The sequence below is a fragment of the Equus przewalskii genome, chromosome 3, assembly GCF_037783145.1.
Source record: "Equus przewalskii isolate Varuska chromosome 3, EquPr2, whole genome shotgun sequence".
NCBI lineage: Eukaryota > Metazoa > Chordata > Mammalia > Perissodactyla > Equidae > Equus > Equus przewalskii.
Window position 1 is genome coordinate 40,693,192 of NC_091833.1, and position 27,409 is coordinate 40,720,600.

General features: G+C 35.9%; 1 protein-coding gene across 16 annotated transcripts in view; it reads right to left on the minus strand.

The window, feature by feature from the left end:
- RAP1GDS1 (Rap1 GTPase-GDP dissociation stimulator 1) overlaps nt 1–27,409 on the minus strand; it is a 147,871-nt gene that overhangs the window by 6,016 nt on the left and 114,446 nt on the right. For 9 of the 16 annotated variants that reach the window (XM_070614220.1, XM_070614227.1, XM_070614217.1 and 6 more), the window contains 7 exons: nt 17,135–17,278; nt 16,544–16,675; nt 15,213–15,347; nt 14,119–14,244; nt 13,217–13,356; nt 6,209–6,335; nt 2,263–2,391 (listed from right to left, as the gene is read on the minus strand). In XM_070614220.1, the coding sequence (XP_070470321.1) occupies nt 2,263–2,391; nt 6,209–6,335; nt 13,217–13,356; nt 14,119–14,244; nt 15,213–15,347; nt 16,544–16,675; nt 17,135–17,278 (933 nt within the window). The remainder of the gene's footprint in view (nt 1–2,262; nt 2,392–6,208; nt 6,336–13,216; nt 13,357–14,118; nt 14,245–15,212; nt 15,348–16,543; nt 16,676–17,134; nt 17,279–27,409) is intronic. The other 7 variants (XM_070614225.1, XM_070614223.1, XM_070614219.1 and 4 more) reach the window with 1 other exon arrangement.

The following is a 27,409-nucleotide window of genomic DNA, read 5'->3' on the forward strand; positions in this document are numbered from 1 at the left end:
AATGGATAGATCATCCAGATAGAAAAATCAACAAGAAAACATTGGCCTTAAATGACACATTAGACCAGATGGACTTAACAGACATATACCCAACATTCCATCCAAAACCATCAGGATACACCTTCTTCTCAAGCACACTCCAGGACAGATCATATGTTAGACCACAAAAGAAGTCTTAATACATTTAAGATGAATGAGACCATATCAAGCATCTTTTCTGACCACAATGGTATGAAACTAGAAATCAATTACAAGAAGAAAACTGGAAAATTCACAAATATGTGGAAATTAAAAAACATGCTACTGAAAAGCTAATGGGTCAAAGATGCAATCAAAAGAGAAATCAAAAAATTTCTTGAGACAAATGAAAATGGAAATACAACATACCAAAACTTATGAGATGCAGCAAAAGTAGTTCTAAGAAGGAAGTTAACAGTGATAAATCTCAACATCAAGAAACAAGAAAGATCTCAAATAACCTAATTTTACATTTCAAGGAGCTAGAAAAAGAAGAACAAATGAAGCCCACAGTTATCAGAAGTAAGGAAAGTGGAAATAAATGAAATAGAAACTAAAAAACCAATAAAAAAGATCAATGAAACTAAGAGCTGGTTTGCTGACAAGATAAACAAAATTAACAACCCTTTAGCTAGATTCACCAAGAAAAAAAGAGAGAGGACTCAAATAAATAAAATCAGAAATGAAAGGAGATGTTGCAACTGATACCACAGACAAAAAAGGATCATAAGAGACCCAACTATGAAAAAGTGTATGCCAAAAAATTGGACAACATAGAAGAAATGGATAAATTCCTAGAAACATACAACTTACCAAGACTGAATCATGAAGAAATAGAAAATCTGAACAGACTGATTACTAGTAAGGAGATTGAGTCAATAGTCAAACCCTGCTCCCTCTGTGGCCACCCCGACAACAAACACAAAGTCCAGGACCAGATGGATTCACTGGTGAATTCTACCAAACATTTAAAGAATTAATATCAATCCTTCACAAACTGTTCCAAAACACAGAAAGGAAATTTTTTAAAAAAAGAATCTTGGAACATCAGGAAGGAAGAACAACAGACAGCAAAGATGTAGATAAAAGCAATAGACTTTCCTTCTCTCTTGAGAGTTTTCTGAATTATGTTTGATGGTGGAAAACAAAACTTATAACACTGTCTAATGTGGCTCTAAATGTATACAGAGGAAACATTTGAGACAATTATATTATAAGTGAGGGAGAGTAATTGGAATAAAAAAAAATCTTCAAGCAATCCACAGAAAGTCAGCAAAAAGAAAACAGAAACAAGAAACAAACAGAAAACAAAAAATAAAACTGCAGACTTAAGCCATAACACATCAGTTATTACATTTAATATAAATGGCCTAAAATACCCTAATTAAAAGAAACTGACAGTAGATTAAAAAAACATGACCCAATGATATGCTGTTTACACTTCAAATCTAACAGTATAGCAGATTGAAACTAAAAAGGTGAAAAAAGATCATGTGAATATTATTCAAAAGAAAGTTGGAGTAGATAGATATATTAATATCAGATAAAGTAGACTTCAGAGCAAAAGAATTACCAGAGACAGAGAAGAACATTACATAATGACAGAAAGGTCAATCAACCAGGAAGGCACAGCAATCCTAAAGGTGTGTGTACTCACCAACAGAGCTGCAAAATATGTGAAGCAAAAACTGATAGAACTGAAAGGAGATTTAGACAAATCCACAATTATAGTTGGAGACTTCAACACCCTTCTCTAAACAATTGACAGAACAATTAGTCATAAAATCAGCAAGAAAACTACCACTACCAGTACCAAACAAAAAGATCTAATTGACATTTAAAGAACATTCCACTCAATAATAGCAGAATTAGTATTCTTTGCAAGTGTCCATGGAACATATACCAAGATATGCCAATGATTTTTTGAATCAATTCTTTAGTTAATATCATGGCATACAAAATCAGAACTTGTTCTTTATATAAAATAAAATTTTAGGGTTAATTAAACTTCTAGGTATTAATTTTTTAACAGTGATTTTGCCTATATTTGCTATATAATACTTATAATAAGAATCTTTGGAGAATATTTTTAATGTAAAAGTAACCCTGTATTGTCCATAAACTAATTTCTAGTGCTTTTTACACCCAAAGCCACCATTTACTATTATTTTATATTTAATATTTAATGTCAACCATACGGTTTAATGTCAACCATGGACATCAAATGATGGAAAAAATACTTACCAGATCCCATAAGAGCACAGATCAGGACCATGGAATTATATTTGATTTCAGGAGCACTTCTCTCATCTGCTAGCAGTTTGTGTAAAATCTGTACAAGTTTAGCACTTTCTAGATCTTTCTCAGCAGTGCCTAGAATATGAAACAAAGTATCAGTTATATCCACTGTGGATGAACCTGGTACAATCTGGCTAAACACTGTTTCTTTCTTGTGAAAATGACCATGTCCCTTCCAAAAAGACTGATAAATAATAATGACCTAGATATATAATACTAAGTCCAGACCTAGTTAAAAGAGTAGACATAGCTAAATTTCAGCAGACATTTCAGGAATCTAGGTTTAAAATTCAATATTGAAACATTCCTTTTAATATGAGGCAATTAAAAACCATTATTATGGAAAATGTTAAACGTATAAAAGCAAAAAAGATGGCATAATGATATACTAGGTACTGTCACTCTCTTCAAAAATTATTATGGCCAATCTTGTTTCATCTATCTTTAGTCTCATTCACCTACTCTCACCCATCAAATTATTTTGGAGAAAATCCTATAAATCACAATTTCCTCCATATGTATTTCAGTATGTATCTTTAAGAGATAAGGTCTCCTAATGCAATTCCTATCAAAATCTCAGGAGGATTTTTTTTTTGTGGAAGCTTAGCCCTGAGTTAACATCTGCTGCCAATCCTCCTCCCTTTGCTGAGGAAACTGGCCCCGAGCCAACATCCGTGCCCATCTTCCTCTACTTTATACGTGGGATGTCTACCACAGCATGGCTTGCCAAAGTGCTGCCATGTCTGCACCTGGGACCCGAACCAGTGAAACCTGGGCTGCCAAAGCGGAACGTGAGAACCTAACTGCTGTGCCACTGGACCAGCCCAGCAGGATTTTTTAATAGAAAAAAATATAAGCTTATACTAAAATTTATGTGGAAAGCCACAGGCCCTAGAAGAGGTAGACAATCTTGATAAAGAAGAATAAAGTGGGAGGAATTCCTCTACCTGATATTAAGGCTCACGATACAGCTACAGTAATCAAGACAGTGTGACATTGGTGGAGAGACAGACATATAGATCAAAGAAATTGAAAAGAGGATCCCAGAAATAGACCTACATAAATATGCTCAACTGATTTTTGACAAAGGTACAAAATCAATTCAGTGGAGGAAAGATAGCTTCTTTACCAAATGCTGCTGGCAATTAGACATCCATAGACAAAAAGGGTACCCTGATTGGACACAGATATTAACCCAAAATGGATGACAGACTTAAGCGTAAAATGTAAAACTATAAAACTTTTAGAAAATATAAAGAATTCTCAAAAACTCAATAGTTAAAAAAAGTTAGAAAATGAGCAAATGATATAAATAGGCATTTCACCTAAGAATATATACAGATGGGAAATCAGCACATGAAAAGATATTCAATATCAATACCATTAGAAAAATGGAAAGTAAACCACAATGATACTACTACACAGCTATCCGAATGGCTAAAATAAAAAACAGTGACAACACCAAATGTTGGTGAGGGTGCACAGACAACTAGATCACTTATACAGTGCTGGTGGGAATGTAACATGGTATAGCCACTCTGGAAAACAGTTTGACAGTTTTTCAAAAAATTAAACATGCAGTTACCATACAACATAGCAATTGTACTCCTAGGCATTTATCCAGAGAAATGAATATTTATGTTCACATAAAAACCTATACATGAATGTTCATAGCAGCTTTATTTTTTAAAGCTCAAACTGGAATCAGCCAAGACGTCCTTCAACAGGTGAATGGTTAAACAAATTATAGTACTTACATACCATGGAATATTGTTCAGCAATAAAAAGGAATGAACTATTGGTACACAAAACAAACTAGATGACTCTTTAGGAAATTATGCTGAGCAAAAGAAGCCAATCCCAAAAGGTCACACACATACTATATGATTCCATTTCTATAACATTTTTGAAATGAGAAACTTTTAGAGATGAAGGGCAGATTAGTGGTTCTCAGGGATTAGAAGCCGGGCAGGAAGTAGGGGTAGGAAGCAGGTGAATGTGGTGATAAACCGAGGGATCCCTGGTGGCAGCACTGTCCAGTATCTTGATTGTGGTGGTCAATACACAAACTTACACGTGATAAAACTATACAGAACTTTACACACACACAAATGAGTACAAGCAAAACTGGGGAAATCTGAAGAAGACAGATAAATTATATCAAAGGCTGAAATACTATACTATTTATAGTTTGTCAAAATGTTACCATTGGGAGAAACTGGGAAAAGAATACAAGAGACCTCTGTGTATTATTTTTTACAACTGCATGTGAATCTACAATTATCTTAAAAAAATGATAAGAACTCTTAAAAATGTTGCTTTAATACTATTGTCATACAAACAATTTATAATGATAATTCCTTCATAATATCAAATAGCCTATAAGGAAACAAGACTGGAAAAATACTGTTTTCAAAGTGTGTTGTATATTAAAAAGATAGCATGGGCTTATTTTTATATCTTAAACTAAAGGAAGCTGGGAAACACTAGATTAACAATAAAAAAAAAGTATGTATTGTCATTTTATATGGTTCTATGGTAAGGTGACTAGACTCAGGAAAAGGCTGGCAAAATTACAGCTTGTTTGGAAGATACTGGCACAAAACCAGATTCACCCCATGCTGGGAGGTCAAAGATATTCTGAAATTGTTCCATCACTTCAAGATATTTTAAATCAGGTCATGAACCCAGTTTCATATTAATGTCACCCCACTTACCCCAGCTGGTCTTGAAGGTGTCTGGACTTCTGGATTGACTCACATAATCTACCCAAACCATGTGGGAAATCACAGGCTAGGTAGGACTCGAATTACCCTCCACAGCATCTCTAACTATAGCCCGAAGTCACTGAGAGTAAGCATACATTTTCTTGAGGTTGTTTATCTTGAAAATTCAAGAAAATGTTACAACCTACTTATATGTATGATTTTTAAAAAATTATAAATGGTTTTAAAATTCACAACCCTTTCAGAGGACAAATGTTGAAATCTCTCATACCCCAAATCTCAGTAAATGTGACCCTGGAGGAAGATACACTATGGTTATCTTTTGGTTTCTCCTTCCTGGGATAGAGGCTGGTGGGTCCACTTGTCCCAGTGTGAGAATTATGGATGTAAATCATCAGTGGGGATTAAGAGGTGATCAGTTAACAGCATTTACCCCAATGGCTTTGAACTGGACAGGACATACCCACTGAGTCTACAGACCTCCTTTGTAAGGCAAGGGCCATGTGACTCTGATTGTCCCCAGCTGACTGTATTGGAGATTGGTTCCTGAGACAAAGGTTGCTACCCGGAAGCTAGATGCCAATGACCTAGCTTCTCATGAAGAATTCAGACAAACAGGAATGCTATATGCTAGACAGAAACTCACCAAATTATTTAAACTCTGCTTTTGGGGAATTGTGAATGTAAAACACACAGAAGAGTGATATAAAAGGTGCTAACTTAGACTGAAGGTAACGCTACAAAGCAGTAGAAACCATGGTGATAGAGAGAAGCACATCAAGAGCAGAGATGGAAGAGGAGGTCTGGGTCCCTGGAAAAGCAGCAAACTCTAAACCTGCTGTTGTGTTGTAAACATTGTTCCATTTCTCCATGAGCCCTGCTGAAAACGTTTCTGTATTCTCTAAGTGCCTGTAATTGAGATAACATGTAACAGTCAAACCAACCTTAAAGCACTGCCCTAAAAATGTTACCAAAAGTACAACCAAAAGAGAGAGCTGTGGTGACAATCTGTTGAAAATCATTTTCCATACACTCAGATATAGGTACAGACACACACTGGCAAAACACTTCTAGTCAAGGTTCTGTCTGACTTCCATTCCACTCCTGTGCTTGCCTTCATGCCAGATAAAAATAGGAGAAAATAAGTTTGTCACCAGGTTACTTACCCAGTTCTAAAGCTGCTATTAGTGCCAAAGCAACAAGGGCTTCATTCTGCATTATTACATGTTCACTGGTTGCCATGGTAACTAGATGCTTGATGCCACCACTCTGTACAATGGTTTTAATTACATCCTACAATAAATAAATACCACAGAATTATAAACATTAATTTCAAATGTAAAAAACTGCATTATAATCAGTCAATTCATTGTTGAGTGGTTTTCTGACAGTGTCCTGTATGAATCATTACATTTAAGAATAATTTTTTTCCTTCACAGAACAAAGTGAAAAAGCTTTTAGCTTTAAATAAATTCATCAAAAGATGACAATTTAAATTCCCTAAATGAAAAAGACCATTGCAGTTCATATCAAGGAACAGAGAGTCCCACAAGCTACCAAAGTGAAAGAAATAAAAGTGCCATTGCCCCAAATGTTGACTTACCATGGGATCAACAAAAGAGTAAAACTTAGAATAGTAAAAAAGAGTTCTTCTTTTCAAATTTTTATTTTAGCACCACGTAGTTGCTCTTCAGATGCTCTGAGCAAAGCTTTTTAATTTTTTTTAGCTTTTACCCCTTTGTTGCATCTCACAAAACTGGTTTATATACAAAGGGACTTGAGCAGAACTTAAAATTCTCTGTCTCCTTCATTTCTCATGATGCCCACAGCTCTGTCCCCTCCAATGGCAGAGGAGGCAGTGGGCTCTAAATTGAGTAAATGCCAGCGCCAACCCTGACTTTGAGCAAATTATTGAACCTCTCCACATCTCAGTGACTTTATTTATAATGTTAGGATAATGTAAGTGTAATTACATCTCACAGGTTTTTGTGATAATTAAAAAGTTATTACATGAAAAGCATACAGAAGACTATGGCAAAGGTTAAATGAAAAAAATGGTCACATTTATTTCTAGTACCCACTTTTGTTTTCATCCCAGGGTTTTTGTTTTTCGCTTTTTCTCCCCCAATCCCCCCGGTACGTAGCCGTATATTTTAGTTGTGGGTCCTTCTAGTTGTGGCATGTGGGATGCTGCCTCAGTGTGGCTTGCTGAGCAGTGCCATGTCCACACCTAGGATCCAAACCGGTGAAACCCTGGGCCGCCAAAGTAGAGTGTGTGAACTTAACCACTTGGCCACAGGGCTGGCCCCTCATCCCAGGGTTTTGCTGCCTAAAAGCTTTTGTATTAAATATGATTTAGTGGAAAGTCTCAATTATAGAATATTGTTAAAGTAATTTTCTTTGCTACTTTTCACCATTTTTAGTAATTTGAAGTAAGTGCTGAATATTTTAAGTAGCTTGTGCAAGTTAGCTTCAAAGGTACAAAACTAACTGAATTAGGAATATTTTTCAAATTAATTTGCTAAAGTACTTGAAAAAGGGTTTCCTTCATGCTTCCATCTTGCATAAATTTTCAAGAAAACTATTTATAGACAGTATCTTTGTTTTGAGCCCAAACTTGTTTAGTGATCAAACATTCTAAATCAACGGAGACAAAGTACTGAGTTTCTACGGTAGCTGTGTTCTAGTGACTAATGACTTTTCCCAACAACTCCTAGTGAGAAACTATCTTTTAGAGCCTTTTCTATTAAAAAGGAAGCCACCCAATATACTGCTTACTCAGTGGCAGTTTATTTGAAACTGGTATAAAATTCTTAAAATTAGTAAGGCATTTTATAAAAATCACAAAGGAGATTACTGAGTTACAAAGACCACAGAGATTCATACATACACATGTAGTCAACCTAAGGAAGGTTCCTGGACTGTCGTTTCATCCTCTAATTTGTGATTCACCCTGAAAAGTCCACTGTAGTGGAAGGAAGGGCAAGGAATGAATGAAGGAAATCTGTACATCAGGAATGAATGGCCCCATGACCCACTAAGTCTAAGCATGGGTTCTTTCCAGAACAGATATCTGAGTATTTCCTTTTAAAATGCCTGCTCTCTTTTCTCCTGCTTCAATAAATGCTTATTAAATAGTACTCTATGGAGTTGCTCTGCCTGATAGAATGGCAGACGAAAGACAAATGAAGCCTTGTACTTGCATCATATGACAAAAAAGAATTAATAATACTGATAGCTACCTTTATGGAACGACTATACACTGGATTGTACTGGGTAGCTTAGAGATATGAGCTCATTTTTATCCTCATAGAAAGTCACATTAGCTAGATCTTATCTCCAGTTTATAGATGAAGAAACTGAAGCTCAGATTAAGTTAAGAAATTTGCCCAAGGTCAGTGATTAAGTGGTAAAAAGGCAAGCCTTAAACCCAGGCTGTTTGACTGGTCTGTGTGATCTATGCAGAAGTCTATGTGCTGAGTTGCCCAGCGCCATGTGTGGGAAGTCACTGAAGGGGATTTGAGGAGGCTCTCTGAATGGATTTTTAACTTCAAGATATCTTAAAAAAACGGAAAATAGCACTACTTCATGGAGAAGGTTCAGAAAATTACAAATCATTTTAACCAATACTCATCTGAAATTAACGCAGAGACTTTAAGCTTTCTGAAACTCTTTCATTGATAATAAGGAAACTGTAGTAACATATAGTGAGACACTTCTCTGGGCAATCCTTTTAAATCCTAGATGTCTCTGCAAAGTCTCTAAAAATTGTGGAGATATTTTATAATGCTTTACTAAGTTTGAAAGTATTATTTCACAATCCTATTTCTCAAGGAGTTTTCTTAAGGAAAACCAAATTTTGGTACATACATAATAACCAAGGCAAATTATCTATGCAAACAATCTCACGTATTTAGCATTTATGGTCAATTTGCTGTTAATTATTGAGACAAATCCAGGTAAAGACTTTGTTGAAAACTGTATAATAATGTTGATGACAATGGAATGTTTTGAGATAGGCTTGAATTCGAGATAATCCATTTATAAGACTACAAGCTGGTGTATCGACTGAAGCACCCAACAAAAACTTTTCTTCTCAACTTTGTATTGGCAAAGCCTACTTCTCAGTGTTAGATTGAATTAAATGTTTGCTGCATGAATGAGTGAATGACTAAATATGTTTGTTTAAACAAGTTTTTAGCTTGATAACTGATGAAGAATGTTTTATTCTTGAAGGGTAAAGAAAAGTGCCTACTCTGACAGGAGGGAATTCATATCCCTAGTGTGGAGGCAAACTGTATTCATCTTTCTGTTTTTGCTATCTCCAGTTACAAAGTCCAGCTCACTGGTCAGGAGTCCTAGCCGAGGGCACTCTTTCAAGGGAAGATGTGCATGTACCTATTGCCGTAAGTGCAGGAATCCACCGTGTATGGCCGAGATGATGAGCACAGTGTGGAACCCTGAGTCAGTGCAAACCCTCGGAGGGTTGGACTCTAAGATAGAATTCAGGGTGACTTTATAAGGAGTAGGATCTTCAAAGTTCAAAAATAACACAAGGAGAGAGCTGTAACTCACAACAGTTGGCTAAGGATCTATAGGAGTGTAATAAATGGGTACCTAGTGTTTAATTATTTTAAAAGCTTATTACAGAGCAGCCTTTTCCAAAGTATGTCCAGTGGAATGTTAATAGAGGCCACTTGAAAAAAAGAGCCACTGTCAAAGAGTTAGGAACCAGTGGATTAAATAAAGTTAAGGAGATTTCTTTAGGGTAGTACAAATGTGTGCTACGAACTCCAAAGGTGAGGAAAGCAAATGCACTATTTCCTTAACTAATCTGACCATACAACCCTTTTGCTTTGTGGAACATTTCTTGGGGTTATTATTTGATGGAACATATTTTGAGAACTGCTGCTCAAAAGGAATCACTGACTCCACTTTAACGTTTGCTAAATTAAAAAATAATTTAAATTGATACTTCTAATCTGGAGCTCTCACAAAGAACACAGCTTGTATTCTGATCATTAAAGTATGTGAATCAAGCTTGCTGCTTGGCAACTATTGCTGCTTAGCAGCGGTATACTCTCAATTGTAGGAAAGATACATAAAGGAAAAAACAGCCTATTTGGTACTGAATTGTAAACCTAAAGGTATAATGTGACCATAAAGTTGTAATCCTATATCATTTCAAATTGTTTTTTCTACACACACGCACACCCCTAGAAAGGTACCATGCCATATTTCTCTTGTCTTTTCAAAGAACCTACATTGGTAACGGATGCTTAATGGATACTCAAAAACTTCTTTTTGGGTGGGGGGGGGGAGGGGGAGGTGGGCAGTTAGATGAGGGAAAAGGAAATCTATGATAAATTCACAGAAAAGCCTCAAAACCCTCAAATCTCAATTTAATATTATAGCATTTGAATAGTTTTGGTTCCACAATTTGGTTATTTAGAAAGCTGGAAAGCATCTTCCCATGGACTCACTTTTGTGTCCACTAGTGGTCTGGTTATATAAATCTGTTAATTTCTACTGAACTGAAGGTATATATTATGGATTAAGCAGGGCTTCATTGGCCTGACCACCACATGTAACAGGAATTTATCTGAGAGTTCCAAATTCAGATGCCAAAAAAGGTCTCTGTTTGTGTAATCTAATTAAAACAATACAGTTTGCCTAGATCTAAACCATTGGTAAGAATTCTCATGAAGTAGAGCAAAGGATTAAGGGTAAAGACTTCAAAAATTAAGGGAGAGTGAGTTGGGGATAAGCCAGTTAGGAAGTGTCAGCTGTACTTCGTCCTATTGTCTCTTATTTTGATGAATGGCACAACTACCCCACCTGGTGCCAAGTCACAACTTGGAATTATCTCTTTGGAGATAACTGGAAAACTTCTCTTGGAAAAAACCTTTCTCCTTTCATCCTACTGTTGAATTCTATCAGTTCTACCGGATATAACTTTCTCAAATCCTTCTTTTCTTTTCCATCCTCACTGCTATGAGGTTGAACCACATGAAATTTGTTTCTGTGTGTCAAAAATGGTTGAATATCAGCATTACGAATTGCTCAACTCAATATCTTAATTCAGGCCTTCAGCATCTCTCATGTATACTTTTACAATAACTTTCTGTTTTCCCTGCCCCCATTGAGCCCTGAAGTCATCTTTCTAAATGAAAACCAAATAATGGCACCCTGATGCTTAAAAATTCTCTAAGAGCTCCCTAATTCTCTACAGAATCAAATCGATATGCCTTAACTTGGCATATTATTCATCAAAAGAGCGTCCCCAATCCTCCTCCTCTCTGGCCGCTGTCTTTACACTCTGCGCTCCAGCAATACTGCTTCACTGGTAGTCTCCCTCTCTCACTATGTTGTTTTAGATTTCTGTGCTTTCGTACACACTGTTGTCTTTGCCTGAAAGGCCCTTCCATCCTTTCTCTTCACCTTCTCACGAGAGATTCTGGTTACCCTCTAAAACATCACCCCTCCTGTGACACCCAGACAAAGTTGGTCTGTCTTTCCTCTAAGTTACACCTAAATGGCGCATGTGGCTTTAATGCTGTTTTTATATATCTGTCCCCATACTGGACAGTCAATTCTAGCAAGTAACACTATATTTTATAATTTTTATACTGCAAGTACTGAAAACTTAACTGTTAAATGAACGAATGGGCCTGACACAGCAGTTACGATGGAGAAAGGTAAAGGGGAACCACAGGAGGGCAGTTTGCTATTTCTTCTTGATACTGTCTATCTTGCCAACATACTACTTGGTCCTGTATTGGTGTCAGTGAAAGTGCATGGGCTTCCAGGCTGCTCTGGGTGAGACAAGTAACAGGAAGGTCCTGGTTAACAGCTGCTTTGTGCAAGGGAAAGATGCCAAGAAGTCACATATGATGGGAAAGAACATTCCTGTGGCCAACCAGCTGGAACAGCTATTATGGTGAAGTAAATTATTTATATGAAAGAGATTTACACAAATCAAGGAATATCTTTAAGTTTTTTCTCTTGCCATGGTCTTTTAATCTTTTCTATAAAGAAATGAAAATATCCGGTGGATTTTAGTTCTAAACTGTCTTTCTTCTCATGTATAATCACTACTCTACTGAAGTTATACAGAAGCAAAGTGGTCAGAAGGCTCTCCTTAGAAAAGAGGTTCTAACAAAATAAAAGGTATATAGTCCAGATACTAAATCAGCCAATGAACTGCTGGCCTGGGCTCCCACCCCTGTGATCTTTAAAATAGGTCATTTGTTCATTCTTTTATTCATTCACTTAACAAATATTTATAGGTGATCTGCCAAGTGCCAGACACATACTAGGCTGGACACTGCCATGAGAATGGATTTCATCCAACTCTGTGAGTTCTGGGCACCACATATTACCTAGATACTATTTCTTTTTAAAGATCAGTAGCCAGCTTGGGCAGTGGCTGGCACACAGATGTTGGACACTGTGCTGGTGATGGTGGTGGCGGTGGTAAATGTAACAGCAGCAACAGAACCTTCTATTTACTGAGTACTTACTATGTCCCAGGCACCAACTGAGCACTTTGTATACGTGATTCCATTGAATCATCCTTACAACACTTTCAGGTAGGTATTACAGTAGTTTTTATATATTAAGATACTGAGATGTGGGGGCCAGCCTGGCAGCACAGTGGTTAAGTTTGCATGCTCCACTTTGGAGGCCCGGGGTTTGCCGGTTCCGATCCTAGGTGCGGACATGGCACCGCTCAGCAAGCCATGCTGTGGCAGGTGTCCCACATATAAAAAGTAGAGGAAGATGGGCACGGATGTTAGTTCAGGGCCAGTCTTCCTCAGCAAAAAGAGGAGGATTGGCAGAAGATGTTAGCTCAGGGCTAATCTTCCTCAAAAAAAAAAAAAAAAATACTGAGATGTGAAGACACTTGACCAATAAATAGCAGAGATAAAGTTTGGACTCATCTCTGATTCCAAAGCCTTACTCTTAACTATTATGGAACAGAACTAAATAAAAAAGCTCAATCTTTAATTATTTTTCCAGAATTGTTAATTAATTAATATTTTTCCAGAATTGTAATTAATTTATACATAAATACATAAAAACGCAAGCTTTTTGATGTAGGGTCTATGATACTGGGTTTCCAAAAAGGCCACTCAAATGTTCCCTGGTGACGGGTTTCCTCTGGAACTTACTTTTGATTTACTGTGTCGTATGAGAGCAGAGAGCAGTCTGTTCGACTCCCCCATCACACCTGCGTGATCTTTGGCTTCACACCATTCCACCAAACGCTCTACTAACTTAACATTCTTTCCCAGTTGTTCAGCAGCTTCTGCTGTAAGAAGGAAGGCAAACCACAAAAGAATCAATCACTGATGGGCACTCCACTGAAATAAGCGGTAAAGATGGATGAGTGTGAAGGAAAATTATATGTCTAAAAACCATAATTTTAATAAAGTGAGAACTGCAAATACTCCATATCTGATGGACGATCTGGTTTTTCTATCAAGTTGTAGACCTTCACACAAAATACAAAAATAAACAACCACATACTCTTTGGATTCCGCCTGGAGTCCACTAGTACTCTGGCAAACTGTAATGGGTTTTTAGAAGGACTCTAAGGAATCAATACAGAGAAAGGTTTAGAATTCAGAAATAAGCAAATAAACATAACTCACTGCAAGGAGTGGTTTTCACTGCCATTTTTCTAAACAGAAAAATGATCTGTTTGCAAAATCAGTTTTAAAAAATTTTGACTGTCATTGTATTGAAACATGATGATTTTGAAGACAAGGTAAAAATGGGAACGGAATGCTAAAACATAAAAACCCCTGAGGAACTGCTAATAAATCAACCTAAAACCAGGATTATATGTACTAATAAAGAAAGATGCGATGTAATTTCCATTTAAAGTCAATTATAACAACAGCATGGTAATTAATGAATGAGATTCCAAAACCAGTCTCTTCTTACCTTTTATTTGCTATTAATCTTTATGATTACATAATTCTGAAAGCTAAAAACAAGTCGTTTTTCAACTAGAGGCACATTAAGACTATCATACCAACTATGTACCTTGGGAAAGCATTTCTTTTACCTTGTGCATCTATTAACATTCTTAATGTTCCCAGAAGTTTGAATTGAACTGGGGGCATTTCAGACTTAAGGAATTTCAAAACTGCCTCTGTGACCCCAGCTGATAACATCTTTGCTTTATTTACAACTAGAGAGAAAGAAAAAAAAGAGACTATGGTTAAAATGATGTTACAATTCTTGATAATAATCATTCAATTCAATACACATTTATTGAGTGGCTTATTATCTTTAAGGCCCTATGTTATATTTTTTATTTAATTTATATAAATTTTATATGAAACATATAAAATTTTGAATTTTAAGAATGGGATTGGAGGGAGGGGGTGCTGGGGGATAAGTCTCCTGTTTGTCTAAAGGAGTATAACATATTAAATCATACTTACTGGCTTTTAAACCTAACCTCAAAACACTTAAATAATTTGTAAAGGAAATCTGACACTGTTGCCTTATTTACAAAAAAACCGCAATCCTTCAACTTTAATAAATGTTTCTTTTTACCTCTGTCCTTGATCCACCTGTGTTAATATAGATGTTACAGACATTAATAAACAATATTAATCTGCTATATGAACCAAACTGATTGCATATAATTATACTATGTCACCTAATCAGAAGTTTATTTTTAGAAAGTAAAACAAAAGAATAGTTTTAAGTAACTTCTGTATTACTTCTCATGATAATGTGATTTCCTGGCTCAAAAGCCTTTAATCCGAAAAGATACATTAAGGATATTTTTAAAAATTCTATGTCTGCTTGTAGGGAAAAACACCATTAGAAGTCATTCTTTAGGGGACTCTTTAATTGACATCATTAACTTACCTTAACTATACAATATGATGAAAATCTAGGAGTTTGCAAAAGGTAATAGAACAGAATATTTGAACAATCTGAACAGAGGCAAAGATGATGCTTGTATAGTTTCAGAGAACTTAGTTAGCATATGATTCTACTTACTAGTAAGAAAAATGTAAACACTCTGAAGACTACTTTTCTTCTTTTCTTGATCAGGGGAGGTCCACAAATCACATAAAGCAAATATCTTCTCAAAACGACAGATTTTATTTCTTACACAGTTGCAGCCCTCTCAGGTCTTACCTGGTATGGCCAGGTTCCGGAGGGCGCTGAGTGCTGCATGCTGCACGGTTACGTTTCCCTCTTCCACATGTCTGCCCAGTAAATCCATGAGCTTTTCTACAATCCCATTGTCTACCATATGGATGCAATTTCCATCTGAATGAAACAAAAGCATATTTTTTCTTCCTCTTTACAAATATCTATAAATATTTTGTAATACCGATGCCTGCCCATTATCTACATTAGGGAAAATGGAGATAGAGGAAAATAAAATGAATTCCAACTCTTTCTCCCATCATATTTATAGACTATTTTGTTTACTGAGTGAGAAGACTGATGACAAACTTCCTAAAATAGATAACATTTTAAAAATCAGAAAAATCTCTAGCTTAGAGTCTGATCATGTATCAGAAGATGAATAAGTAGAAACCACATGCTTGAAATGTCCACCCATAGTCTTCACTTGTAGTTAAGTACGCCTGCATTCCACCAAGGATGCTGTGACAGTACTCTACATTTTGTCATTACGGCTGATACTTAAATTCTTTTCCAATGACAGAATTTTTGAAACATCTATAAATCAGAGAGAATATTATAATGAACACTATTTACCCTATGTTTAGGTATAACAATTATCAATATTTTGCCAGCTTAATTCCATCAAGGAGCTAATGACAGTCCTCAAAAAGAAGGGAGTAAAAATGGAATAAGTCATCCATTATAATATAACAACTTCATATTAGAACGAAATCAAACTAAAACCAAAAATTACCCATATTTCCTAGACACAGTATAAGAATGAGTTTCTAGACAGAACAGCAGGAGTGGCAGACTTCAGAAGTAACCAGGGAGGTCTGATGCCTCTGAAGTATTATTAAATTAATTAAATTAAATGTTCTACCCTGAACCAGAGGATTACCCACACAAGTTCTGTAGGCATAAAAGTATAAGTTGAGGCACAATAACCCTACAATGAATACTCAGATTACTAAATCCAACATAAAATCACCAGGCAAGAGATCATATCCTTCCAAATCAGGTGTATATTAGAATGGGACTCAAGTTTACAATCTCTGAAGTGCAGAATACTCAAAAGAACTTCACAATCACTGTTTATGATCTTTAAACTAACAGAACTTAGTTGAATTGCATAAAATATGTAATTTGCTAGGAAAGTGACTCTAAGTATTTCAGATCTCTGAAAAATTAAGGTAGCAGTACACATACACACTACGTACACTTCTGAACTGTTCCAGCTTTAGTAAATGTAAAGCAAAGCAAAAATTAAAAAAAATATAAGATCTGATTTAAAAAGGATGGTCTAATTCAAAAGGATGAAAAAGGATGCTTACCATTTCTGGCAAAATTTGCAATTGCTAATGCTCCAGCAAGCTGTAGTTGGTGGTTATTTGATGGAATCCAGGACAACACCCTTTGAAACACATTACCTTTTCCTCCTTCAAATAATTTCTGCATGGATTCATCTGGAGGTAAACAAAACAAACAGGTAAGAGGAGTAATAAATTAGGAGTAATAAATCCATATTTCTAAGCAAATATCTAACTGGGAAACTACATCCTTCACAAAAGGAAAAGTCATGACTTTTTATCATAAACTTTAGTAGAGACTGGACAAGACAGTTTAGAATTTTTCTAGTCTAAGTCCCAATTAGCCATCTAGCTTTTAGTCCTCAGGTGGCAAAGCTGTCTCTTCTATATGACAGCTCTTTAAATATGGTAAGATAGTGAAGACTCCTCTTTTCCAGGTTCATTATCTCTAGTTCTCTCCATGATGTGCTTAGGGTTTCAAAATCATCACACCAACAGGATTAAACGAGATTAAAAAAAAAAGGTAAAATGCCTAATATAGTGTTTAAAAAAGAGACAGTAAAATTTTAAAAATCTGACAATCGTGTTCTTTGGTGGGCATAAATTACAACTCACCTCCAAGAAGTAATAAAACCATTAGATCTGAAGCAGTTTTGAGCTCAGCAATATCATCTTCTTTGTCACTATCCACTTTCTGCTGAACAATTTCCAGTAGACATTCTACCAGGCCTGCTTCAACCAGCTGTAGTTTAATAGCATCTAAAGAATAATGTGAACAAAATAACCAAAATTTGAGATGAAACAGGAATTCTAGTATAAGCAATCAATTATAAAGAATTATAAGGAAGCAAGAGAATGCATGATTTAGATAACACACCTTTGAAGAGTTGAGTTTTAAAAGTATCCGACACTGCAGCTTAAACACACAAAAGCTTTATTTCATTTTTCCACTTGAAATTACGTCACCTTTCACAACATCAGGCAGCACCTAAACAAACTAATTCTCAGCTCTGAAGGCAAGTAATATCACTCCAGTGTTACTCTAAGTATAATGCTCATGTTTAAAAGCCAATACTATAAAATATCTCACACAGTTTAAAATAAAACACACACACCTGTTATATAAAGTTAAAATATATCCACTAATGGAGTTTGAATACAAAGTTATTGAAAAGTAAAGAGCTATTAGTGAATTTCAAACTACATCACAAGTTTATTTGGATTCAGATTTGTATAGATGTTATCTTTCTAAGGCAGTTAATAAACCTATAACTTTCTAAACTTTAAAGTTATGTTTTTAAAAAGGGCTTCAGGTTTTCACTAATTTGAAACTTTCTGGGGTGATGGGTACACGGTGGTTCATTATGTTATATTCTCTCTACATATGAATAAGTTTTAAAATTTTCATAATAAAACTTGAAAGAAAAAATAACTTTCAAGCTTTCTGATGGATAACCAACAAAATAAGGAATTTTAGAGACAGAATTTACATCTTCATTATATTTTTAAAAATTATCTTCAGAGCATACTCTACTTGCCTATCAAATCAATTTTGCTTATACCCCTACTATCTTAAACATCTTTCATTACAGAACTTATTTTATTGAAGATTTTATATTTGCCTCCAGATCTGCCTCCCTCATTAGAGCAGATCTTACACCTCCTTCATCTTTGTATTTTAACCTGAACTGGCCTACCTAAATCCTTTGTGTGTTTTTGATACTGCTTAACAAAAATGCTAATCAACTATCCTCAGAAATAGATTTGCTACGCAGAGATTTTAAATTTAAATTTTATTTTTCAGTTGGATTTTATTTGAGTCATTGGTTTCCCTAAACTGTATGTTTCCACATCTACAGCAATGGCAGTTTCAGCTTATTATTTGGGAGAAACAGATTTTTTTTTTTATACTTAAGACTTTTTCTTTCAGGCAATTTTAATGTGAAAAAATTTAGTTTTTCCTATCACCAAGACCACTGATTTTCTTTAGAATATTATCTTGGAATACACAGAATATTCGACCTGTAATTTTGTTTTTAAAGGTACACTTGCACTGTGCCATGTTGAAAGTAGGGCGTTTCCCTGGTTACAGAATGCCAGGGCTAGAAATGTGCGGTGATGAGAATTAAGGGCCATAATGAAAAAACCTTAAAAATACTAAAAACCTTGAGTTATACAAATTCCAATTTAAATGCTGGAATCACTCTCCTTTGCACACCAGGAAAACCAAGATGATATACTATGCCAAGGATAGACCAGAAACAAGTTTTCAAAGGTATCATTCAATCCACTGAACAATTATGAAACAGACGGAGGTGAAGGTGGGAGAAGAGAAAACAGAAATAAGAAATAAAAACACATTTTCAAATACTGCAAGGAAGTTTACAGGTATAAAATGGACTGAAGGTCACAAAAAAATTTCATTTGCTCAAATCACTAAATGGGATGAAAAACAAATTTCTCTCTGAAGAATAAGACCTAAGGCATTTAGAAAATTTAAAATGTGTCAAGATTAAAGTTTACAGATCTCTCCTCTCACAGTCTGACTGTAATCATATATATACACGGCACACATTTGCCGACACCATTCTGCCCAAGGGCATCCATCTTTATCACCATCGTTCACATATACGTATGTATATATGTATGTATATGTATTTAAAAATAATGCTGTTATGAACATTCCTGCAATGGCTCCTAGTGCACATGTACACAACTTTCTGGAATCCAGTGGAATTGCTGGATCACAGGGTATGCATATCTCCAACTCAGCAGTTACTGTTCTCCGCAAGGTACCAATTTACACTCCCCCCAGCACTTACAGAGAGTTTCGGTACTCCACACTTTCATCAACACTGGTATTATCAGACTTTCTGGTGGGTACACAGTGGTATTTTATTGCAGCTTTATTTTGCATTCCCTGATTACTAATGAGGTGAGTGTATTTTCATGTGTTTATTAGCCATTTGGATTTTATCTTTTGTCAAGTGCCTATTCAAATCTTTTGCACATTTTCCCACTGGGTTTTCCACATTTTTCTTAAGGATTTATGGCAGTTGTTATATATTGTACACATGAACCCTCCACTGGTTATATGTGTTGTAAATATCTTCTTCTCACCCACTGTCTTGATTTTCATTCTTAACGATGCCTTTCAAGGAATGGAAATTTATAGTTTTAAAATAACCAAATTTATCAATCTTTTCCTTTATGGTTACTGCTTTTTGTGGCTTAAGAAAACTTCCTGTATTCCAAGGCCATGAAAATATTAGTATCTTATATTTTAAGATAAACTTTCTGATTTTAACTTTCACACTGAGGTCAATAACCTATCTGAAATGAATTTTTTATATAGTATGAAGTGGGAGTGTGTAGGTGTGTCTCCAATTGTATTTTTTTCCATTCTAAGCACTGTTTATTGAAAAGACTGTCTTTTCCATATTGTTTTTCAGTGGCATCTTTTTTCATTTCCTAATAAAATAAACATCTATTAATGTATCCATTTGTTTCTGGGCTATCCTGTTCCATTGGTCTTCTTGTCCATCCTTGCACCAATACCAAAAGGTCTTTTAATTACTATAGTTTTATCAGGATAAAAGTTTTATTATTGTTATGCAGTAAAACCAGTTCTGCTGCCTTGTTCTCTTTTTCGGTATCTTGGCTATTCCTGGTCTTTTGGTTAGAATTGCACTGAGTCTACAGACTGATATGGGGAGACAAAACATCATTACAACATTGAGGTTTCCAGTCTAGAAAGTGACATAGCTTTCCATTTATTTAGGTCTTCTTTAATTTCTCTTGATGATTTTATACAGTTTTCTGCCGGAGATCTTACATATCTTTTATTAGTCCATTCTTAAGTACTTAATTTTTTATACTATGGTAGACAATGAATTTTTAAAAATGCATTTCTAATTTTTTTGCTGGTATACAGAAATACAATGCTTCTGGTTTTTTGTTTGTTTCTTTTGGCTAGCAACTTAACTAAATTCTGATTAATGAAAAAAATTGATCGATAGATTCTTTTGGTTTTTTGACATACATAATCATATCATCTATGAATAATGATAGTTTTATTTCTTTCCTATATCTTTTCTTTCTTACTCTACTGCACTGAATAGTTCCTACAACACAATAATGAATAGAAGTGGGGATGATCCTTCTTATTCCCAATCTCAAAAGAAATGTTTTTTGTTTAACCATTGAGTATGAGGTTTTTTGTAGGCTTCTAGTATATATCCTTTTCATTCTCTTCTAGTGCTGGTTTGCAAAGAGTTTTTAAAAATCAGAAATGGATGGTTAAACTTATCGAATGCTTTTCCTGAATCTGAGAAGATCATATGATTTTTCCCCTTTAATAAGTTTTAATGTGATGAGTTATACTGATTGCATTTTGAATATCAAACTGCTTTGCATTTTCAGAATAAATCCAATTCGGCATGTTAATTTTTAAATATATTACTGGATTTGGTTTGCTAAAATTTGAAGGGGAATTTTATATCTATGTTCATGGTGAAACTGGCTTTTAATTTTCATTCTTATACAGTCATGTGTCACTTAACGACAAGGATACTTTCTGAGAAATGCTTCGTTAGGCAATTTCGCCATTGTGCGAACATCAGAGAGTGCACTTACACTCTATACATGATGGTACAGCTTACTACACACCTGGGCCGTAGGGTGCAGCCTGTTGCTCCTGGGCTACAAACCTGTGCAGCATATTATTGGACTGAACACTGCAGACAATTGTAATACAATGGTAAATATTTGTGCATCTAAACATAACTAAACACTGAAATGGTACAATAAAAATACGGTATAAAAGATAAAAAATGGCACACCTGTATAGGGTACTTACCACGAATGGAGCTTTCAGTACTGGAAGCTGCTCTGAGGGAGCCAGTGAGTGAGTGGTGAGTCATGTGAAGGCCTAGGACATCACTGGACACTACCGTAGACTTTATAAACACTTAGGCTACACTAAATTTATAAGAAAATATTTTTCTTTCTTCAATAATAAATTAACTTTAGCTTACTGTAAATTTTTTATTCATAAACTTTTTAATTTTAACTTTTTGACTTTTTTAGTAACAGCTTAAAACAAACACATTGTACAGCTGTACAAAAATAGTTTCTTTATATCCTTGTTCTATAAGATTTCTTCTATTTTTAAAATTTTTCTTTTTTTTACTTTTTAAACTTTTTTGCTAAAAACTAAGACACAAGCGCACACATTAGCCTAGGCCTAGGTCAGGATCACCAATATCACTGTCCTCCACCTCCACATCTGGTCCCACTGGAAGGTCTTCAGGGACAATAACACACATGGAGCTGTCACCTCCTATGATAACAATGCCTTCTTCTGGAACACCTCCTGAAGGATCTGCCTGAGGCTCTTCTTGAGGGGGTACCACTCTTTTCAGAAACATGTCCATGGTGGTTTGCTTGGTTTCTTTCTTTTTTCCAACTTAGATTTGCTTGTAAGCAGATAATGCACCCTGAACATTCCTCTCTATTAGTGGAAACCTTTCAGTGTTGGGGTCCATGTTTTCAAACTTTTTAAGGAGCTTGTTGAGGTCTGCAAAAGCTTCTGCTAAATCCTTCACAGTGAATTTTCTTGCAGGTTCTTTTTCTCGTCCTGTAATTTCCTTTTCTCCTGCCTCTTCTTCAGCTATATGTTCCTGTTCCAGTTCCAACTCCTCATTAGTCAATTCCTCAAGAACCACCTTTAAGAGTGCCTCAATGTCATCCTCACCCATACCCAGGTTAAAGTTGTTTCCATCTCAACCACAGCCTTGTTCATTTCTGCAACCTCCTCATCCTTGGCAAATCCTTGGAAGTCATGGACAAACCTCTTGAGTGTCTTCTTCCAGACGCCATTCATATACTCCTTGTTGACATCACCCCAAATTTAAGCAAGGCTTTTGATGTAGTCACAGATGTTGTAATCTTTCTAGAATTTCATTAGTGTCCTCCTCAGTTGCAGCAACAGCCTGGGAAAAGTCCTCCTTAGGACTTAGGCCTACTAAGGCCTTAAAAGCTGCTCTAACTCCTGGATCCACAGGTAGGATGACGGAGGAGGTGTTGGAAGGAGAAACACCACTTTGAAATTGGGATGAAGATCACCAATAAAAGGAGGATGTCCAGGAGCGTTATCAACAATAAGCAAAATCTTGAAAGGCATGTTATCCTCCAAACAGTACTTCTCCATTTCGCTGGCACAGCAATTCAGGAGGGCATCTTGGAAGAGGAGCTGGGTCATCTATGACTTCTTACTGCTCCTGTAGTGCACTGACAGTGTGAGGTTACTGATGTGCTTGAAGGCCCTGGGGTTCTCACTGTGCCAGATCACAAAGGGTTTCAGTTTGTAGCCTGTGACACTGCCCCACAAGCAAGACTGTTATCCTGTCCTTAGAAGCCTTGAAACCTGGCATTGTCTTGGCCTCCTTATGGATGAAACTCCTTTCAGGCATCTGTTTTCAGAACAGGGAAGTTTCATCCATACTGAATATTTGCTCTGGCAAGTAATTCTCCTCCACTATCAGCTTATGTAGAGTTTCCAAAAATTCTCCAGCTGCCTTCACATCAGCACTCGCAGACTCACCACTCACTTTCAGGTTATGTAATGAATAACGATTTTTTTTTTTTTTTTTTAAGATTGGCACCTGAGCTAACAACTGTTTCCAATCCTTTTTTTTCCCCTGCTTTTTCTCTCCAAAGCCCCCCAGTACATAGTTGTATATTTTAGTTGTAGGTCCTTCTAGTTGTGGCATGTGGGATGCTGCCTCAACATGGCGTGATGAGCAGTGCCATGTCCACGCCCAGGATCCGAACCAGCAAAACCCCGGGCTGCTGAAGCCGAGCTCGCGAACTTAACAACTCAGCCACAGGGCCAGACCCTGAATAAGGATTCTTGAATCATTTAAACCACCGAGAGCTAGCAGTAAATTCAACATGGTAGTTGGGTCCAGCCTTTTCTTTCACCATTGTAAACTTTTTGCTTTGGCGTGATCGTCAAGGTGCTCAGAAGGATACCCTTCTGTGTCTGGTCTTCAATCCAGGTCATTAGAAGTTTCTCCAGGTCTGATAGATGTCCTTCTCGAATTTTTGTTAGTCTCATTGCTTTCAGTGAAGCAGATCCTTTAACAGCTTCCATCACTTTGTTCTTGTTCTTCAAGATGATGGGTGTGGTGCAATAAGACATGCCTGACTGGCGAACAATACCATCACTGCTTTTCCACCTTTACAGCCGTTAATCACTTTTAATTTTGTTTCCAGGTCAACACTCAATGTGGCCACTTACTGGCAACATTAGCAGTAGATTTTGTATGGTTACGGGCCACGAGGAACAAAACAACACAAGATTAAATCAAGCACAAGAGAAAATGATGCGATCAAGAGATGCGGTAAACACGGGATGTATGAGGCTGCTGCTGGTGTAACATGGCACACTGTTTTACAGTGAACTTGTTTTAATAAGTAGAAAGAGTACACTCTAAAATAACAATAAAAAGTATAGTAAATACATAAACCAGTCACGCAGTTGTTTATTACCAAGTATTATGTACTGTACATAATTGTATGAGCTATACTTTTATATGACCGGCAGCTCAATAGGTTTGTTTACACAGCATCACCACAAACTCGTGAGTAATGCACTGTGCTATGATAGCTCAGATGCCACCAGATGATAGGAATTTTTTAGCTCCACTACAATTTTATGGGACCACCATGGTATATGCGATTTGTCATTGACCAAAACATCATTACATGGTCCATGACTGTATTGTTTTTGCTGGTATTTGGTATAAAGGTTATATTAGCCTCATAAAATAGATTGATATTTGTTTTTCCTATTCTCCAGAAGAATTTAAGATTACTCAGCTTTTCAATTTCTTCTTCTGCCACCTATACTTTACAATGTATTGGTATCAAATTGTTCACAACATTCTCTTAATAAGATCTACAGTGAAATCCTCTTTTACATTCTTGATTTTGGTTGTGCCTTCTCTTTCTTTCCCGATTAACCTTACTAGGGATTGATCAGTTTTATTAAATCTTCTCAGACACAATATTGACGAGTGTATGCTTATACTGCATTACATATTTTCTGTTGTATTAACAGCAATATTCCTTCTTCTTTGGGTTTACGTTTTTATCCCCTCAATTCCTGAGATGAATACTGAGCTCACTGATTTTAGCTTTTTTTCCTTTTCTAATACATTCATTTAAAGCAAAAAAATTCTAATTTCCATCATTCTTCTTTGATTCTTTTTTGATCTCTGAGGTATTGGAAGTGTATTTCCTGATATCTAAACTTACAGAGACTTCCTAGTTATCTTTTTATTATCAGGTACTAGACCATTTACTTAGGTCAGAGAACATAGTCTAAGACTGCAATCCTTTGAAATTCGTTGAATCTTCTGTCATGGAAAGTATACAGGTTTTTAAATGTTTCATGTGTACTTGAAAAGAACGGGCTCTGAGGCTGGGTGGAGTGTTCTAAAATGTGTCCACTACATCAGTTTTCTTAAGCATGGGATTCCCATTTTCTATCCCTATTGTTTTGAATCTGCTTGTTCTACAGATTACTGAAAGAGGTATTACAATCTCCCATGATTTTTGCGGATTTGTCTATTTCTCTTCATAGTCCTGAACATTTTTGCTTCATATTTTTGGGGTAATGTATAATTTTTATAGCTTCCAGGTGAATTGGACCTTTTGTTCTTAAATAGTCAACTTATCTCTAGCACATCTTTTAATTTTAAAGTATATTTTATCTGATATTAATGTAGCTACCTCAGCCTTCTTTAGGTTTGAATGATGTATTTTTCAATTTTCCTATTCTCAACCTTTTAAATCTCCTGGTACTTAAGTTTTATTTGTCTTAAAAAGTATATTTGGCTTTTTAAAATTCAGTCTGCACCTGGTCTTTTAGAACTGGCCTAAAGCATTTAGGCCACATATAGTTAATGTAATTACTGAAATACTGTCATAAATCTGTTTTTTTTTTTTTTTTTTTTGCTGAGGAAGATTAGCCCTGAGCTAACATTCTGTTACTAATCCTCTTCTTTTTTGCTTGAGGAAGATTAGGCCTGAGCTAACATCTGTGCTGACCTTCCTCTACTTTATATGTGGGATGTCACCACAGCATGGCTGATGAGTGGTGTAGGTCCACACCCAGGATACGAAACTTCAAACACCCAGGCAGCCAAAGCAGAGCACACGAGCTTTAACCACTAGGCCACAGGGCCGGCCCCCACACCTAGCATATTTTTTATGTCCTATTTGTACCCCTGTTCTATGTTCCCCTTTTTTTCCCTCTCCTGTTATTTTGATTGATGGGGTATTTAAAAAAAAACTTTTCATAAATCCTCCCATTAGTTTGGTTGTTACATGTTGTTTTTAAACATTATTTAATGGCCACCTTAAAAGTTGAGATTATTGAATAATCAGAATCTAATAGTACTGTCTTTCAGACAATGTAAGGGTCTTGGGACTTTTTTTTTTCAGGAAGATTAGCCCTGAGCTAACATCTGCTGCCAATTCTCCTCTTTTTGCCGAGGAAGACTGGCCCTGAGCTAACATCTGTGCCCATCTTCCTCTACTTTACATGTGGGACGCCCACCACAGCACGGCTTGACAAGCAGTGTGTAGGTCCATCTCTGGGATCCAAACCAGCCAACCCCAGGCCGCTGAAGCAGAACATGTGAACTTAACTGCTGGGCCATTGGGCCAGCCCTTCTTGGGAGTTTTTAACTCCTTTAACTTCATCCAGGTTTATATACTCATTTTGTGGTATATTTTAAATTATATACATATACATTTTAAACTTCACAATAAATTGTTTTTATTATTTATATTTTCAATGTTCATGAGATTTACCTACATATTTGCTAGTTTTTTTTCCCTCTTTTTATTCTCCCTTGTATCTATAACCTTCCTCCTGGAATAATTTCCCTTCTATTTCACAAACACCCTTTATAATTTACTTTAGTGAGGGTATACTGGTGGTGCACTTTCTCAGTTTTTAACCTGAAAATATCTCTGTTTTGCCTTGAGTTTTGAAGGGCATTTTCCTGGGTTTAGAATACCAGGTTGGCGCGTATTTTCTTTCAGCACATAGAAGATGCTGTTTCATTGTTCGGACTTTCCTGTTGCTCTGGAAAGTTAGCTGTCAGACAAACTGTTGTCCTTTTTAAGATCGTGTTTTTTTCCTGGCTACTTTTAAAATTTTTGTCACTGATTTTCTGCAATTTTAATATGATGTATCTAGATGTAGATTTCTTTTTATCATGTTTCAGATTCACTTTGCTTCTTGAATCTTTGGTATTTTTCATAATTTCCGGTAAATTCTCTGCCAAAATTTCTTTAAATATTGCCTCTGCCCTCTGTATCCCTCACCCTTCCTGGGACTCCAAAAAATGTACTATGAGAACTTCTCATTTTATCCTCTGTACCTCTTCTTCTCTTTTATGTATACGGGTTCTTTTCTTTCTCTTTACATTTCATTCTGAATTTCTTCCAATCTATCTTCCAGTTCACTGGTTCTCTAACTCAACTATACTTAATATGCCATTAAACTCATCCATTAAGTTCTTAATTTTAGTTGCATTTTTCAATCCAGGAATTTCCAATTGTTTCTTTTTCAAATCTGCTATGTCACTTTTTATAGTTTTTAGTTTCCTTCTAAATTTTTCAAGTTTGCTTTTAACTCTTTGAACATAATAAGCATACCTGTTTTGAGTCAAAGTCTAATATTTCCAGTATCTGGAGATTTGCTGCTGTTGCCTGTTCTTTGTGCTGGTTCTTGCTCACAATGTCTTGTCTCCTCATGTGTCTGGTCCTCTTTGATTATGTGCTACACACTGTATTTGAAAAATTATTTAT